The 15835-nt window shown below is 46.9% G+C and overlaps 1 protein-coding gene across 4 annotated transcripts in view; it reads left to right on the top strand.

Annotated features, from left to right (window-relative positions):
- The window catches only part of Vps39 (VPS39 subunit of HOPS complex), a 44341-nt gene that overhangs the window by 13305 nt on the left and 15201 nt on the right, over positions 1 to 15835 (top strand). For all 4 annotated transcript variants that reach the window (XM_028854397.2, XM_037205144.1, XM_028854398.2 and 1 more), the window contains 7 exons: positions 1217 to 1311; positions 2367 to 2465; positions 3541 to 3633; positions 5802 to 5985; positions 8851 to 8971; positions 9068 to 9188; positions 13472 to 13601. In XM_028854397.2, coding sequence (XP_028710230.1) covers positions 1217 to 1311; positions 2367 to 2465; positions 3541 to 3633; positions 5802 to 5985; positions 8851 to 8971; positions 9068 to 9188; positions 13472 to 13601 — 843 coding nt within the window. The remainder of the gene's footprint in view (positions 1 to 1216; positions 1312 to 2366; positions 2466 to 3540; positions 3634 to 5801; positions 5986 to 8850; positions 8972 to 9067; positions 9189 to 13471; positions 13602 to 15835) is intronic.

Here is a 15835-nt window from a genome sequence, read left to right as displayed (position 1 = left end):
GATCCATCCAGTGATCGTATATTTATATGCCATACCCTGTGCAAGTCTGAAGTAGACATGAGGAATGCTGAGATCAATGAGACATTGTTTCTACTTTTGATATTTATACTCTGATTATCATGGCCACAATTTAGGAAGTAATGGTGATACAAACGGTAACAGTGCTGTGGGATCTGAGGGATGGGAAGGACTGATAGTTTCCATAGAGAAGTAGGCAGAGCCTGGGGGGCAAGGAAGAACTTCAGCAAGGCCGTCACGTGGCAGTAGATGGTACTTGTGGCCTGACTGAGGACATGTGGTGAAGAGTGGCAAGCTTCCAAGCCAGAGGCAGCAGATAGGGCCAGACTGTTAGAGCCCTCACTTGCAAAGTCATAGTGTTGTAGGAGGCATCCAGAGAGGCCAAGACTAGAAACTTACCTCACACCCTGTACTATTTAGCCTGAGGCCCAGATAGCAGAACCATTATAACCTGGGTCCACAGTTAAGACATTTAAGCAGTAAATCTTCACCATAGGAACTAGCTAAAAGGTCATTTCAGATGTTTTGGTAATCCTTCTGCCCACAGGTTTGCTTTCTGCAATTTTGGTTACCTGTGGTCAGCCGTGGGATTCAAGGAAAGATGGCAGTAAGATATTCTGAGAGAGACAGCATCATGTGCTGTATTATAGTTGTTCTGTTGATAGTTGTTTCTAAGTTCTTACTATGCCAAGTTAATCATTATCAAACGGTATATGAATAAGAAAGGATATTGGACACTGATTGGTGTCTTGGAACTGAGTAGTTCCTGGGAGAACTGCTGCATTACTTGGCTAATTTTGCTTAAGCAGAAATCCTTGCCATGGTTTCCACAAAATCCAGAGAGAATTTCGTTTTTTCTCATTGGAACTTCCTAGCATATGTAGCTCAGAAAGCTATTTCCTGGATAAATATGCTGACCTCTTTCCACACTTGAGAGGACAAGGGCAGTAGGAAGTGAAAGCCGCCTTACTGAAGTCAGCTCAGAGTCTTAAGAAATAAAATATCCAGGTCAGAAGATGTTTGCACTGATAGAGTCTGGAATGGATCATTGTTAGTGAGCCTGGAGGTACGTCCCCTCAGCCAGGGTCTGTAGCTCACTTCTTATAGATGTGACACAGTTACTTTTTGTTGTTATTGTTTTTATCTTAGTGATTGTATTAGGGATTGACTTAGTGACATTGTACTTCGTCCCAAACAGAAAACAACATTTATGTCCATGACTTGCTGACATTTCAGCAAATCACTACAGTTTCAAAGGCCAAGGGAGCATCATTGTTCACCTGTGACCTCAAGGTGAGTGTGTTTGATGGGAACTTTGGCTTTGTGAATCCAGCATTGCCTAAGTTCCTACCACTTCATGGGAAGAAGGACTCTGACATCCAAACCCAGCACCCTTCAGAGAAGAATATTTTGCTTTGGATCATATTATATGTGGTATGGGATGCAAGATTTTCATTCCCTGTATGCTAATTAAAATGCCAAGTGTCTGTGTGTCAGGAGGCAACTAGCCAGGGGTAAGGCAGTTTGTTGTCAGGCAAACCATGAGGGGAAAGTAAGACCTTACCACTATCATGAACCTGTTCGTGGTAGTAAGTTGACTTGTCCTAAACAAATTACTATGGTCTTTGTTATTAGGGAGTTTGCATTGTTCAAAAATGACGTCCTTGTTTTTGCCAATTCTTCATCCTTCAGTTCTTCAGACTTCCTAGGCCTCCTCTCAGTGGGGATCACTGTTAACTTTTGGTGGCTCGCTTCACTCTTTTTTTAAATTTGTTTATCTATTAGTATACAATATTCTGTCTGCACGTATGCCTGCACACCAGAGGAGGGCACCAGATCTCATTTTAGATGGCAGTGAGCCATCATGTGGTTGCTGGGAATTGAACTCAGGACCTCTAGAAGAACAGCCAAATGCTCTTAACCTCTGAGCCATCTATCTCTCCAGCCCCCTCACTTCCACTCTTAATTGCTCTGTGCTTAGAGATTTTTCCCAGTTTTTTCAAAGTATTACAAGTGGGTCTGCTGTCACTGACTCATACTAACCCCTGACCCAGTTCATGACAGCCATGGGCAAGAACATTTAAGGAAACGGGACAGGGAGTGAGGGATGGCACAGTTACAGAATGGAAGATGTACTCTGGGATGTTTTTTCTGAGTTGAGAGTGTCCATTTGGAAGGAGTGCTCCTCATCCAGGTGTGTCTGAGTACTTGGCAGAGTGGTGTTCCTCTACCCAGCGTAGGCAGCGGGCTTTAGGTTCTGCAGATCTATATTCGAGTCGAGGTGGCCAGTCTGCTTGTCTTTGTCCTTGAACTCATCGCATCCTCTCGGCTTGGGTGTTTCTCCCCAGCACACTGAGACCGGTGAGGAGGTCCTGCGGATGTGTGTGGCTGTGAAAAAGAAGCTGCAGCTGTACTTCTGGAAGGACAGGGAATTCCATGAACTGCAGGTAAAGGCCACTGTGCCTGCCGTGGGAGCGGGGTGGACGCTGGTGCTGTTGATAGCCCACAGCCTCCTGTTCAGACCCAGTGAGGTTCTCCCAGGCAGATACACTGACGCGGTGCCCTGGGGCTCGCCCATGCCCACCGCTGCGGAACTCCACAGCATCACCAAAGATTCCTTTATCTTAGAGTGGCTCTCACCTTTTCCAGATGCATTTTTTCCAGTTCCTGGGTGATTTCTGTTTTTATTAGGGTGATTCATATTGTTTATTTGTTGTTTGGTTTTCTTTTGTTATTGTTTGTTTTGAGACAGGGTCTCTCGATGTAGCCCTGACTGTCCTGAAACTTGCTTTGTAGACCAGGCTGGCCTTGAACTCAGAATTCCACTTGCCTCTGCATCTTGAGTGCTGGGATTAAGCCCATACCTGGTTTATATTTTATGTACATAGTTTTGGGGGTGTAGGGTATTTTGCAGAATGGTAGTATAACAGAAAGGCCTGAATGTAGCAGGAATCTTAAAAGGTCTTATTAATAAAATCAAACCCGAGGCCAGTTATTGGGGTCAATGCTGGTAGATCAGAGAGACAGAACAAGCCACAGCTAACCTCACCTGGCCCAACTTCTCAGCTGGTCCTGTTTCCTCAGACTGGAAGCTTCTGTGTCCTCATCCAGAATGAATCTCAGCTGAACTGCTGCTCGAAAGCCTGAAGCTTAACCAGCCACATGCTTAACCAGCCAGATGCTGCTAGTTTCTGGTCCTCATGCCTTATATATCTTTCTGCTTTCTACCACCACTCTCTGGATTAAGGCTGGCTTTCTAGGATTAAAGGTGTGTGTCCCATGCTTGGCTGTTTCCATGTGCCTTGAACTCACAGAGATCCAGAGGATTTCTGTCTCTGGAATGCTAGGATTAAAGGCGTGTGCTATCACTGCCTAACTAGTGGCTTTTCTGTTCTCTGACCCCAGATAAGTTTATTAAGGTACACGATATTTCGGGGAACACAATACCACCACACCTGAACCTCATCCTACCCCACCCCCTTTTAGAATCTTTTCAATTGAACTCATATTCTCTTTTTTCAGGGGGACTTTAGTGTACCTGATGTGCCCAAGTCCATGGCATGGTGTGAAAATTCTATCTGTGTTGGCTTCAAGAGAGACTACTACCTGATCAGGGTAAAACCTTCTGTTTTTGCTGCTCTCATCAGTTTGCCTTGGGAAGTGATCATGACTTTACCTTGACAGATGACCATCGCTTCTGAACTCCAGGTTGGGAGGCAGACCTCCTTAAGTAGGGTGTAGCAGCGGTCCTGTCTGTGTGCACAGTAAGTCAGGTGTCTGTAGCTTCAGCCAAGCAGAGTCAGCTCTCAGTTCTCTGCGTCATTATCCACGGTATCTGATGACTGGGACAGGATCAGGGCTCTGTCTGTCTGTCTGTCTGTCCGTCCGTCCGATCATCACACTCTTTCCCAGGTGTCACTGCTCAGAATTACATATGAACTTTAGTGTTAAGTATTTCTGACTTTAGAGTTCAAAATCTCTTAGTGTATTTGTTTTCAGTTTTTCCACTAATTTCAGAAGTTGCACAAGTGTATTATAGAAAATGCCAATGAGGAAATGGGGCTGCTGATCAGCCAGACTCCCTCTCTCCCCAAATCAGAAACAATGCAGGTGAAGGATGGGGGCTTCTGTTTAATTCCCTAACACCTAGAGAAAAGAAAGGAAAAAAAAATACTTCTGTTATATGGGTTTCTCCCCTCTTTTAAAATATATACCTTGCTGGAGGCTGGAGATGGCTCAGTGATTAAGAGCACTGGCTTATTTTGAGGGGACCCAGATCAGTTCCCAGCACCCACATGGCGACTGATAGCCAGCTGTACCTCCAGTTTCAGGGGATCTGATGCCCTCTTCTAGCCTCCCTGGACACCAGGCACACATGTGGTGCACAGACATACATGCAGGCAAAATGCCCACACACATAAAAAAACCCTGCTATATAAACCGTCTTTATAACTTGTTTTCTACCACAGAGTGGTGAGGAGCCACTGTCTTTTCCCCTCTCGTGTGCATACTGGAGGTAGAAAAGATGGAGTGCGCCTCACCTCACAGAGGGATCTAAATCTCTTGGCTTCACGCTGGTCTAATAATCCAGGCCTGGCAGTTCTAGAAGCCTTCCACCTTGCTCCCCACAGTGTTAGCTCGCTCTTGTTTATCTCTTCGCTATTTTTGCTCTGCATGTTTAGTTTGGGGATATTTTACTGTTGCCAGCACTTGGGGTGCAGAGTCCTGAAGGAGTCGCTGCTCTCAGCTGACAGGATTCTGACCAGGCATGTACATGCTGAGAGGAGTCTGCAGTGGGGCGGGCCTAAAGCTGGAGCAGGCGTCTCGCCTTCTGACTCCTGTGGACGCTTCTGTCACACACCACCACCACCACTGAGCTACATCCTCGGCCCCCTCACCTCCTGAAGATTTCATTTTCTGAGGGTGGCAGATCTTGCTTTAGGACCCTGGCTATTAAAATATTGCTCATGTCTTTACATTAAATTCCACTCTTTTTGTTATATAATCTTGGCTTTAACAAATATCTAGGGTTATGTAACTAATGTCACAGAAACAACTCAAAGCAAGTCTGCCACCTCTCACATTCCTCCAACTGCCCCTCATCTAACTCCCAGACCTCCACCGCTAAGGATGTGTTATCTCTTAAGTTCTGTTTTTGTAGAATGTCATATAACCAGACTTGTATCCCATGGAGAGCGTCTGCTCGGCACAGCACACTTGAGATTCATTCTGTGTGTACGTATCAGCGATGGCTGGTTTTCACTGCCGAGTGCCGGTCTGTGCCAGGGGTGGACTGCCGTTTGCTTATTCAATAGCCTGTCAGCTGAAGGATACACTTGTTCCCCAGTTTTAGCAACTCTGAATAAAGCTGCTATAAACATCTGTATGTGAGGATTTCTACAACTGTAAATTTTTATTTCTCGTGGATAATCCCGAGAAGTGGTAGGGCGGGCTCCTATGGTAGGCCTGTGCTTAGCTCTGTAGAAAGCTGGCATATGAACTCTCTGTACCATTTTCCATTCCCGCCAGCAGTGATGCTCTGTGTTGTAGCACCTAGCATCAGTAAAAGCCCCAGCTGCTCTGCATCGTAGCATGGTTGGTGCCAGGCAGATGATTTTCTCCACTTTTGAAAACTGGTCTTACACTGTGGTAAAGATTGTCATAATGAAAACCATATTCACCTTATTGGCTTCTCTGGTTTGGGTTTTGTGTGGACTTTTCCAGGCTGCATTCGTGCCTCGATCAGGGAAGTGCTGGATGACTCCCCTCCTGTCTCCCTGCAGGTGGATGGAAAGGGGTCCATCAAAGAGCTCTTCCCAACAGGAAAGCAGCTGGAGCCCTTGGTTGCCCCTCTGGCAGATGGAAAAGTAGCTGTGGGTCAGGATGACCTCACCGTGGTGCTCAATGAGGAAGGCGTCTGCACACAGAAGTGTGCCCTGAACTGGATGGACATCCCAGTGGCCATGGGTGAGGCCGGCAGCTGCTGCTGCCTTGTCCCTTGGATGGAGGCTGTATCACCCCTGTGGAAGCAGGTTCCGTCATGCCGACTACAGCAGACTGCCCACCTTCTGCTGCTCACTCTCAGCTCCCCTTCTTTTGAGTACACACTCTCAGGAACATTAAGGAGGGGATAAGGTTTTTCTGGAAGTGGAGTTTGGCTTCAGAGGGGGAAGAACGCACAGAGAAGTGTGTATTTCAGGAAGTGGTTGTCGGCCACCGTTCCCACTTCTTTCCTGTCATGGTTGTTACTGGCTGCTTTGCCACATCTGGAAATTCCTTCCTCATCCCTCTGATGTGTATAATTTAGAGGGTCAGACTGCCCTTGTGGCAGAGTTTCCTAAGCCTGCCTTCCTCTCCCTTTCCTCCGCAGTGGTATTTTCTGGAAGCAGGTGACATGCTTGCTGTGCTTTCTCTGCAGTCAGACACACAAACATGGTTAGTCCTTTCTGTATGGAGAGACTCATGAGAAAAGGGTTGCACTTCAGAATTTAGAAGTTCACAGAGAGGGAGTTTGAGTCTTTAATTAGACATGAAGATGATGCCCTGCATAGGTAAGATTGGACTAGGCCAGGCAGGGAGTCTGGGATAGGATTTGAAGAACAGTGTCCTTACATTCTGGGCAGACAGAGCAGGGTAAAACTGAAGATGCAGAAGGCAAGCTGACTGTGAGAGAGAGGTTGTGCAGAGCTTGACCGGCCCAGCCGGCAGTCGGAATTAGGGAGGAATTAGGTAAGGTCCGCTGTCAGGCCCATGCGAGGGACTGAGAGGCTGCTAGAGTCCTAGGTGGCACTTCTTGACAAAGCATTGTGTCCTGGGGCTGAGGTGAAGGCACTTACTGCTCTCTCAGTGGACCAGAGTTTGGTTCCCAGCACTCATGACCAGTAACTTAACAACTATCTGTAACTCCAGCTCCAAGGGATCCAGCACCCTCCTTGGGTTTCTCTGAGTACACCCACATATATATACACATCAGTAAATAATAAAATAAAGCTTTCAGACCAGCAATTTCACAGTGTATTTTTAGCAGACCACTAGCTTTCCCCAGTCTCAGAGCGAAGAATGCCATCAGATAACATTTAAAGCCTATAGTACACTTTCCCAACTTGACTGTAACCTGCCTTCCTCTGGCCCCGAATCCAAGATGCTTTATTTACAGTTTCTTTCATTCTATAATAACATCTCATGTAGCCACATTCACAGTGGAATGTGGTGTTGAGGGACACCGGAATCTGCGTTCCTCGGCCATAGTCATATTTAGGTCCAGAGTAAACTCTCTCTTACTCTTTTGAGGTGAGAACTGTTCTTGCATTGACAGTACCACTGACTGAGGCACACCTGCAGTACCCGTGTTTACATTTTTGCAGTTAGCCTTAGTGTTGTGTACAAACAGTAAATTCATTTCAGAATTCAGTATAAAGTAAAGCTTGTCTTTATTCAGTCTTAGAGGTTCTAAGTTTTTTTTTATAGTTTTTTTAAATTTTATAATTTAATTTAATTTTACATATCAGCCACAGATTTCCCTGTCCTCCCCTCTCCCACGGGTCCCCCCCACCCCACGTCCCCCTCCCCCCCAGCCCATTCCCCCATTCCCATCTCCTCCAGGGCAAAGACTCTCCTGAGGATTGAGTTCAACCTGATAGATTCAGTCCAGGCAGGTCCAGTCCCCTCCTCCCAGGCTGAGCAAAGTGTCCCTGCATAAGCCCCAGGTTCCAAACAGCCAGCTCATGCACTGAGGACAGGTCCCAGTCCCACTGCCTGGGTGCCTCCCAAACAGTTCAAGCTAATCAACTGTCTCACTTAGCCTGAGGGCCTGATCCAGTTGGGGGCTCCTCAGCTATTGGTTCACAGTTCATGTGTTTCCATTCGTTTGGCTATTTGTTCCTGTGCTTTTTCCAATCTTGGTCTCAACAATTCTCGCTTATACAAACCCTCCTCTTTCTTGCCAATTGGACTCCTGGAGCACCACCTGGGGCCTGGCCGTGGAAGTTTTTTTATCTTCAAAGATACATTTTTCTGTCACCTGCATTCATGTTAAATCTCCCTCATCACACAGCCTCCCAGAGGAAGGCTTTCGTGGCAAGGCTTCTAGGCATTTTTGCATACTAACTTTGGCACATTTATAGATTCTTTTGCTTCACCCAGCGCACTAAGCTGGATTGTCCCATTCCTGTAACAAAGTACAGAAAGGAAAGAATGCCTGTGGTGAACACTCTGACAAAGTCGAGGAAGAAGCCCGGTGTGGTAGTGCGTACCTGTAGTCTCTCCCACCTCCCATCAGCCCTTGCCTCCCGACACCAGTGCATTGGGGATTAAATGTCCAGTGTATGAGTATTAGAAAAGATGACAGTATTCCAGCTATAGCAGGCATTAAGTGGAGTTTTGTATTCTTTCTCTGAAAATCTCAAGCAGGAACCTTACCAAGTGTAAGGAAGGGAGAAAGACACTTCCTCCCGTTCTCTCTGTGGCCCAGCTCTCTGCAGCTGCAGTGCCAGGACAGCTGCACCTGCATTTATCTGACCTGGCCTCGTGACAGGTGGAAAGGCGCACAGGAAGCTGCTGTACGGTGGAGCTGGTCCAGCCGTGTTAGCAAAGCTCAGTGTAGCTCTGCTGGGCAAGAGATGTCTCTTGACATCACTTAAGCAAGCAATGGTCCCCTTTCCTGTGGATTGTGTGAGGGATCATCCTGTCTTAGTGCTTGACTTGAAGGTTTGGGGTTTTTGTTTTGTTTTTGAGATCTGTTTACATCACCTTTGCGTGAACAACTGAATCCAAGCCCATCCTTAACCCAAAGCCTTCGACCAGAACGCAAGCTCAACACGTCCTCTCTTGCAGAGCACCAGCCTCCATACATCATTGCGGTGTTACCCCGATACGTGGAGATCCGAACACTCGAACCAAGGCTTCTGGTTCAGAGCATTGAGTTGCAAAGACCCCGTTTCATTACCCTAGGAGGGTAAGGAAAAACTCTCTTCACTGTGGCTGTGCTGCTCCCGAGTCCCTGTACCCTTGTAAATCTCATGCCCTCTTACCCATATTCTTCGGCCTCCAGATCAAACATTATCTATGTGGCCAGCAATCATTTTGTTTGGAGACTTATTCCTGTCCCCATGGCAACCCAAATCCAGCAGCTCCTTCAGGACAAGCAGTTTGAACTGGCTCTACAGCTCGCAGTAAGTCTTGTTCCTTAGATTCGGGAGGCAGACTGCTCTCCTCATCGTTTTCTAAAGCACCTGAACATGATGTAGATGTCTGTATTCAGATCTATATTTATATAAACAAGGAATGAGCTGGAAGCCTGGGGACTTTGATGGAGGGTTTGAGTCCACCTTCAGATATCCATGTCACCAGTGATTTTACTTGTTCACGTGTAGAGTGAATATCAAGTATAATGGTGTCTTCTCGAAATTAATGGAAGAATAAAATAACTTAGTAGCTATTATATGGTTTGCAACAATTCAAGACAATGCACACATTAACATATAGGGATAGTCATACATGTCATAATACTGTCTCGTTGAGTGTAGCCGCCAGAGGGCCCCTCATTTCTTTCAGCAGTGACCCCTGTTGGCATGTGTAAGCCTTCAGGCTCTGAAACTGCCTCACTGTTACATTGAACCAAGCGGCTGCCTTCTGTTTACTGTGGCCACTAGGCCAGTCAGCTTTTTGTCACCGCAGCAACAGACAGCCTAGGAAAAAAGAGGTGTTTATTTACCTCACAACTTAGAGATCCAAAGTCCAAGTGGTATATTGCAGGCTCCGTGACCAGGGCCACTCCTTGGCTTTGCTGCCACCTGGAACAGGTAGACGTACAAGGACATGCGATCGGTTACACCATGAGCAGACGGGGGTCAAGGCTCCTTTCATAACTGCCCTCTCTCAAGAGTGTCTTTTGTCGCTCGTGACCTGAAAGCCTTCCGGTAAGCCCCACCTCCTGAAGGTCCACCCTCACTTCTCGGTATTGCCGCCCTAGGAAGCAAGTTCCCGACACCGGAATCTGTTCGAAGACGCAAAGCACGTTCAGCCATTTGTAGCCATTCTCATGTGTGTTCATGTGGACTGTTGTTCTAGCAAAGCAGCAGCGTGTCTCTCCTGTTGCTAGTGATTTTTTTTTTCTCTTTTCGATTTTTGAGACAAGGCTGTGTAGCCCATGCTGGTCTCAATCTTGTGGCAGTCTGCCCCCCTCAACCTCCAAGTGCTAGGATTACAGGCATACACTGACACAGGTGGCTTATGGGATATTTCTTATTATCTGTAGAGAGTGGATTTGATTTTCAGAAATGACCATAAGTCTCTGAACCTAACCTGGGCATTAGACTGGACAGTGCTAATTTAAAGACGTTAACAGTAAGCTTGATTTCTAGATGGTCTTGCAGGTCTAGACTGTCTCTGAAGGGGACACCTTTAATCACTTATGGCGGCTGCTTGTGTATATGTGTGCATGGGTGTTCTGGGGTCCATGCACCAATATGTGTGTGGAGGCTAGAGGCAGCCTCAGGCACTGTGCATCAGGACAGCCGTCCTCCTTGTTAGTGTTCCCCCCCCCCATAGGGTCTCCGCGGGACCCGGGGCTCATTAGTTAGGTTGTCTAGCCACCAAGTCCTAGGGAGCCTCCTCTCTCCGCCTCCCCGGTGCTGAGATTACAAGCACATACCTTACACCAGCCTTTTTTCGTGGGTTTTAGGGATCAAACCCGGGTCCTTGTGCTTGCTGTGTAGACACTCTATGGATTGAGTTATTTTTCCCGCCCATGGTGGCTGTTTTGAACAGCAACTTTTATTTTGTGTATGTAAATTCTGTAATTAAATTATAAATCCCACTTTAAGATGCTAATTTTTCAAGCTTTCCTACGTGTATATGTTGTCTGTTGAGTACATTGCCCTTCTGTTCTCCATGTTCCCTTTCCTCACACCCCCGCCACCCGACTGGGCTCCTTCGTTCTCTGGACAGTTTTACTTCTACTTCTATATCACACACACACACACACACACACACACACACACACACACACACACACGAGGGGGGGAGGTTTATGTATCTGTCTAAAATCTAGGAACTACAAATGAGGAAAAAGGGTATACACATTTTTTTTTTCTGGGGCTGGCATAGCTCACTTAATTTGATTATTTCCAGTTGCCTGCATATTCCTGAAAATAATGGAACTTTGTTCTTCTTTATGGTTGTTATACATGCTACACTTCCTTTGCCCTTCCTTCGTTACCAGACATCTAGGTCGGTTCCATAACTTCATGTTGTGAATGGGGCTGTAGTAGACACTGGTGTGCAAGTGTCTCTCGGAGAGGCTGACTTGAAGCCCTCCATACCCAGGAGTGGTGAAGCTGGGTCATGGGAAAGATTGAGTGTAAAGGTTTTTAAGGACCCTCCACACTGGTCTCTGAAGTGGCTGGACTTGGCTTTCCTGCCTGCAGTGTATAAAGTCTCCCTCTTGTTCTCGCCCTTGCCAGCATCTACTGTTACTCATTTTCTTAATGACTGCTGTTCTGACTAGGGTAAGCTGGAATCTCAGTGTAATTTTAATTTGCATTTCTCTGGTGGCTAATGAGAGTCAGCGTTTTTTCGTATTTTTATTGGCATTTTGTAGTCATCTTGGGTTTGCATGGTTGTGCCTGTGTAAGCATGTGATAGACAGAGGTTGATGTTAGGTGGCTTCCTCAATCACTCTCTACCTTACTTTTTAAACCTGGAGATAACCAGTTTGGCTAAACTGCCTGGCCGAGAGATCCTCTTCTCTGCCTTCCGATCACAGGGGTTATAGCCGTGCATAGCTGTACCTGGCTGGCTTTTCACTGGGGTGCTGGGGCTTCGAATTCAGGTCCTTAAGTACATTACAGACTGAGCCATCACTCCAGCCCCAGTATTTCATCTTTTTTTAAAATATTTTTGTGTGTGTGCCTGGTGCCCCCACCCACCCACACACACACACGGAAAAGGGGAAAAAGTGAAAAGTGAGGTGCAGCTTTATAACATTTGGAGTTCCTACTGACTTGAGCAGAGGGTATGTCATAAATATCTGGGAATAAGCTTGAAAGACTTGGATACGCAGTGCGGGTACAGCTGTGTGTTGACAGTAGTGAACTAGGGTGACGTAGAGGAGCGAAGGGGGATGAGTAGAGAGGATGAGGGAGAAAGAACCCAGAAGCATTTTATTTATAGTTATGTATTAGTTTAAAATTTTGTCTGTGTACAGATGTGTGAGTTGTATGTGTGTTACAGCACACATGTGTAGGTCAGAGGACGACAGCACCTACCTCTGCGTGGGTCCCAGGAATCAAACTCAGGTCCAGACTTGTGCAGCCTTAGCCACTGAGCCGTCTCTCTCACTAGTCCTCTGAGAAGGGCTTTATTTTATTTTGTTATTATTATTTGTTTTTGTTTTTCCGGACAGGGTTTCTCTGTGTAAGAGCTCTGGCTGTTCTGGAACTCACTCTGTAGACCAGGCTGGCCTTGAACTCACAGAGATCCATCTGCCTTTGAGATTAAAGGCTTGGGCCACCACTGCCTGGCAGATTTTGTTTTTAAATATAACTGTACGCTTGATGAGATTTGGCCACCTTTTATTAACATCCTTTCATGTGTGTGCCAGGATCAAGTCTGGCATTCACATTCATTTAATTAGCGTATACCGTGGGTGATCTCTAGGCTGTGACAGTTTCTTCCTCTTCCCTTGTTTGTCATGGCCTTAATGGACTTCAGGGACACTGGTTAGGCCCTCTGTAGAAGTGCTAGTGATTTTTCATGGCATAGGTACTTTACAGTGTGATGTGAAGATTGTCATGCACCCTCTCCTTGGCTTTCCTGGCACCAGGCATATGTACACATACATACATGTAGGCAAACACTCATACAATAAAACTAAATATATTTTTAATTATATAACCAGAGGCTAGAGAGATGGCTGATAGGTTAAGCACACTGGCTGCACTTGCAGAGGACCTAGGCTGGATTACCTGCTCTCATGACAGCTCACAACTGTCTGTAACTCCAGTTCCAGGGGAATCTGATGCTCTCTGCTGCATATATGTGGCAAAACACCTATACACATAAAATTAAGCTAGGCAGTGGTGGTGCACACCTTTAATCCCAGCACTCAGGAGGCAGTGGCAGACAGATCTCTGTGAGTTCCAGGCCAGCCTGGTCTATAGAGTGAGTTCCAGGACAGCCAGGGCTATGCAGAGAAACCCTGTCTTGAAAAACAAAAAAATAAATACATAAATAAAGTTTTTTGAAAATTATGTAGCCAGGTTTTAATGCAGTTGTTTTAAGAAGTAAAAGTTTTCATTAAAAGATCCTCAGGCAGTCTGTGCAGGCACGTACCATGTTGCTCTTGTTCAGTTTATTTTAGCGCCTGTGGTTTCCAGGATGTTTTACCACCTAGAATGAGCAGAGCAAATATTTGTAGAGTGAATGAGCTTTCCTTTGTTCTGTCTTTTCTTAGGAAATGAAAGATGACTCAGACAGTGAAAAGCAGCAGCAAATCCATCACATTAAGAACTTGTATGCCTTCAACCTCTTCTGCCAGAAGCGCTTTGATGAGTCCATGCAGGTCTTTGCTAAACTTGGCACAGGTAACACGCAGGTGTGGCTTTGGGGTAGGAACTGCTGGTGGAGAAGGGAGCGGGGAAGATGGGGAGACATGAAAGCAGAAGAGACCCACTCATCACAGTTGACTTCCATGCCTTACAAGCTCTTGTGAGGGGCCACAGTGGTCATACACTTAACAGCCCTGCCCTCTCTGCTGTGGTCTCACCGATTAATGCAGGCTTCCAGTTTTCCAGAAGTCTTTGTCCTCATCGTTCAAGAGAGGTAACAGTCATCAGGTCTAACAAAGGTGCATGATCGGCTAGTGTTCACTGAATGTAGGGCTGGACAGAAGTTCCTGGGCCACACAGTAGGTCATTGTGGAGAGCCAGCACAGGCCAGTGCTTCAGCGCCCTCCCTCTCTGTTGGAGTGTGGTGGTGAGTGTGTGGTGTGAGTGAGAACGTCTCCCATGGTGCAGATATTTGAAGATTTGGCCCCCGGTTGGTGGTGCTATTTGGGAGGCTGGGGAGGAGTCCTTGCTGGAGGAAGTACTCACTGGAGGCTGACTGAGAATTTAAGGACTCTTGCCATTTCACTTTCACTCTATGCTTCCTACTTGGGGTTCCAGATGTGAGCCCTCAGCTTCTGCCCCAGCCACCATGTCTGCTCTTTGTTGCTCCCCGTGCCGGGACAGACACACCCCTCTAGACTCTTCTAGATGTTGCCTTGGCCATGTGGCAGCTGTAGAAGAGTGGCTGGTGCAGCCTGCCAGAGCTCGTGACAGCACTGGACTCCCTGCTTCAGTTTTCTCCTCTACAAATCACACCTGTAAGAGAAGTACACTGATCGCTTCCCTAGAGTTCTGTGGCGGTTATGTGGGGTGATTGGAACAGTGCGCAGTACTGCGCCGTGTGTCTGTTGCTGGTTTACTTCCGTCGGGCTTTCTTCCATATCCTTTCGTTGGCCTCTCCTTCCCCCCCTTTCCACATCCCTCCCTGGCCAGTAACTTGGGCTCTTGGTTGAGTAATGGAGCTCAGTTCTGAGTAAGTTCACTAGAGTCTGATCAGTTGACAGAGTTGAGTGAATCATTAGGTGGTACTTGGAGGGACCCATAACATTGATGGGTCAGCTTTTCATGGTTCCAGAGGGAATGCTAGAGGCCTTCAAAGCAGGAAGAAGGAGAGAAATTAGTCCATAGTCACAATAGACCGGGTGACCCTGCTCTGACATAACCATTTCCTTAGCTATTGCCCCTGCCAGCACCATGGTGTTTCATCCCGTGGTGTAAAAGTCACTGACTACAGTGTATCAGTTGCTAACACCAGAGGTCTTCGGCTAGACAGTTCATTTCCAAGGGAACTCACTGTCATGGCTGACAAGTTGGCGCCGTCTGGGTCCTAGGTCCTCAGTTCTTACTCAAGTGAGTCTTCATGGAGCTGAGCAAGTGTTATGCGGCAGCTGGCTTTTCCCAGAGGGTGTGATCTGGGATACCTCAGTGGGCAGCTCAGTGCCTTTGTGATCCTCATGCCTGCTGTATTCTGTTGTTGTTCAGGGGTCATCACAGGCTTACGACAAGGGAATCCAGACTCCTCTTGAGGGAGAGGAGTGTGTGGGATGGATATGTGCCACACTTATTACCCTTGCTTTACCTTCTCAGGGTTGAAGGGACCTGATCACCAAGATTAGGTCATTTCCAGACTGTAGTAGTGTAGAGAAGGAGGTTGGGGCCCTCTGATTGTGAAAGCTCAGTCAGTCCTCCAGCCACAGTTACACACAGTGTGCAAGAAAGAGCTCGCCGAAAGGAAATAGGTTGCTGTTGAGAAAGGAGGCAAAAGCCAGGTGCAGTGGTCCATGGTTGTATGCACCCCAGTGCTGAGGCTTGAAACAGCCCTGCACTGTGTATCTCACCTCTACTGGCAGCTTTCCCACAGGGCTTAACTTAGCAGAAAACCCGTCCTTGAAGCTGTTAACCAGCTGCTATTTGCAGTAAAGTGGCATTTGTGTAGTTTTCTGTTTCTTACGGTCTGGTGTGGTTAAAGCTCTGATCTGCAGCTGTGAGCCAGCCTGCTCTCGGTCATTTCCGAACATTAGTGATCTAGGGGAGAATACCCACAGACCAGTGCGACTGTTTTCTAGTGTGGCATCATTTCCTACTTTAGCAACTACACATAAGCTAACTCACAGTAGCCAGACTCAGGTGAGTCTAGAATCTCGTGCCAAAGATGGCTTTGGGAGCACAGCATTGGTGAGGAAGCCACGTAGAGGCACAGTAGGTGTGAG

This window comes from Peromyscus leucopus, chromosome 4, assembly GCF_004664715.2.
Source record: "Peromyscus leucopus breed LL Stock chromosome 4, UCI_PerLeu_2.1, whole genome shotgun sequence".
Lineage (NCBI taxonomy): Eukaryota > Metazoa > Chordata > Mammalia > Rodentia > Cricetidae > Peromyscus > Peromyscus leucopus.
This window is presented reverse-complemented; position numbering and strand designations above follow the sequence as displayed.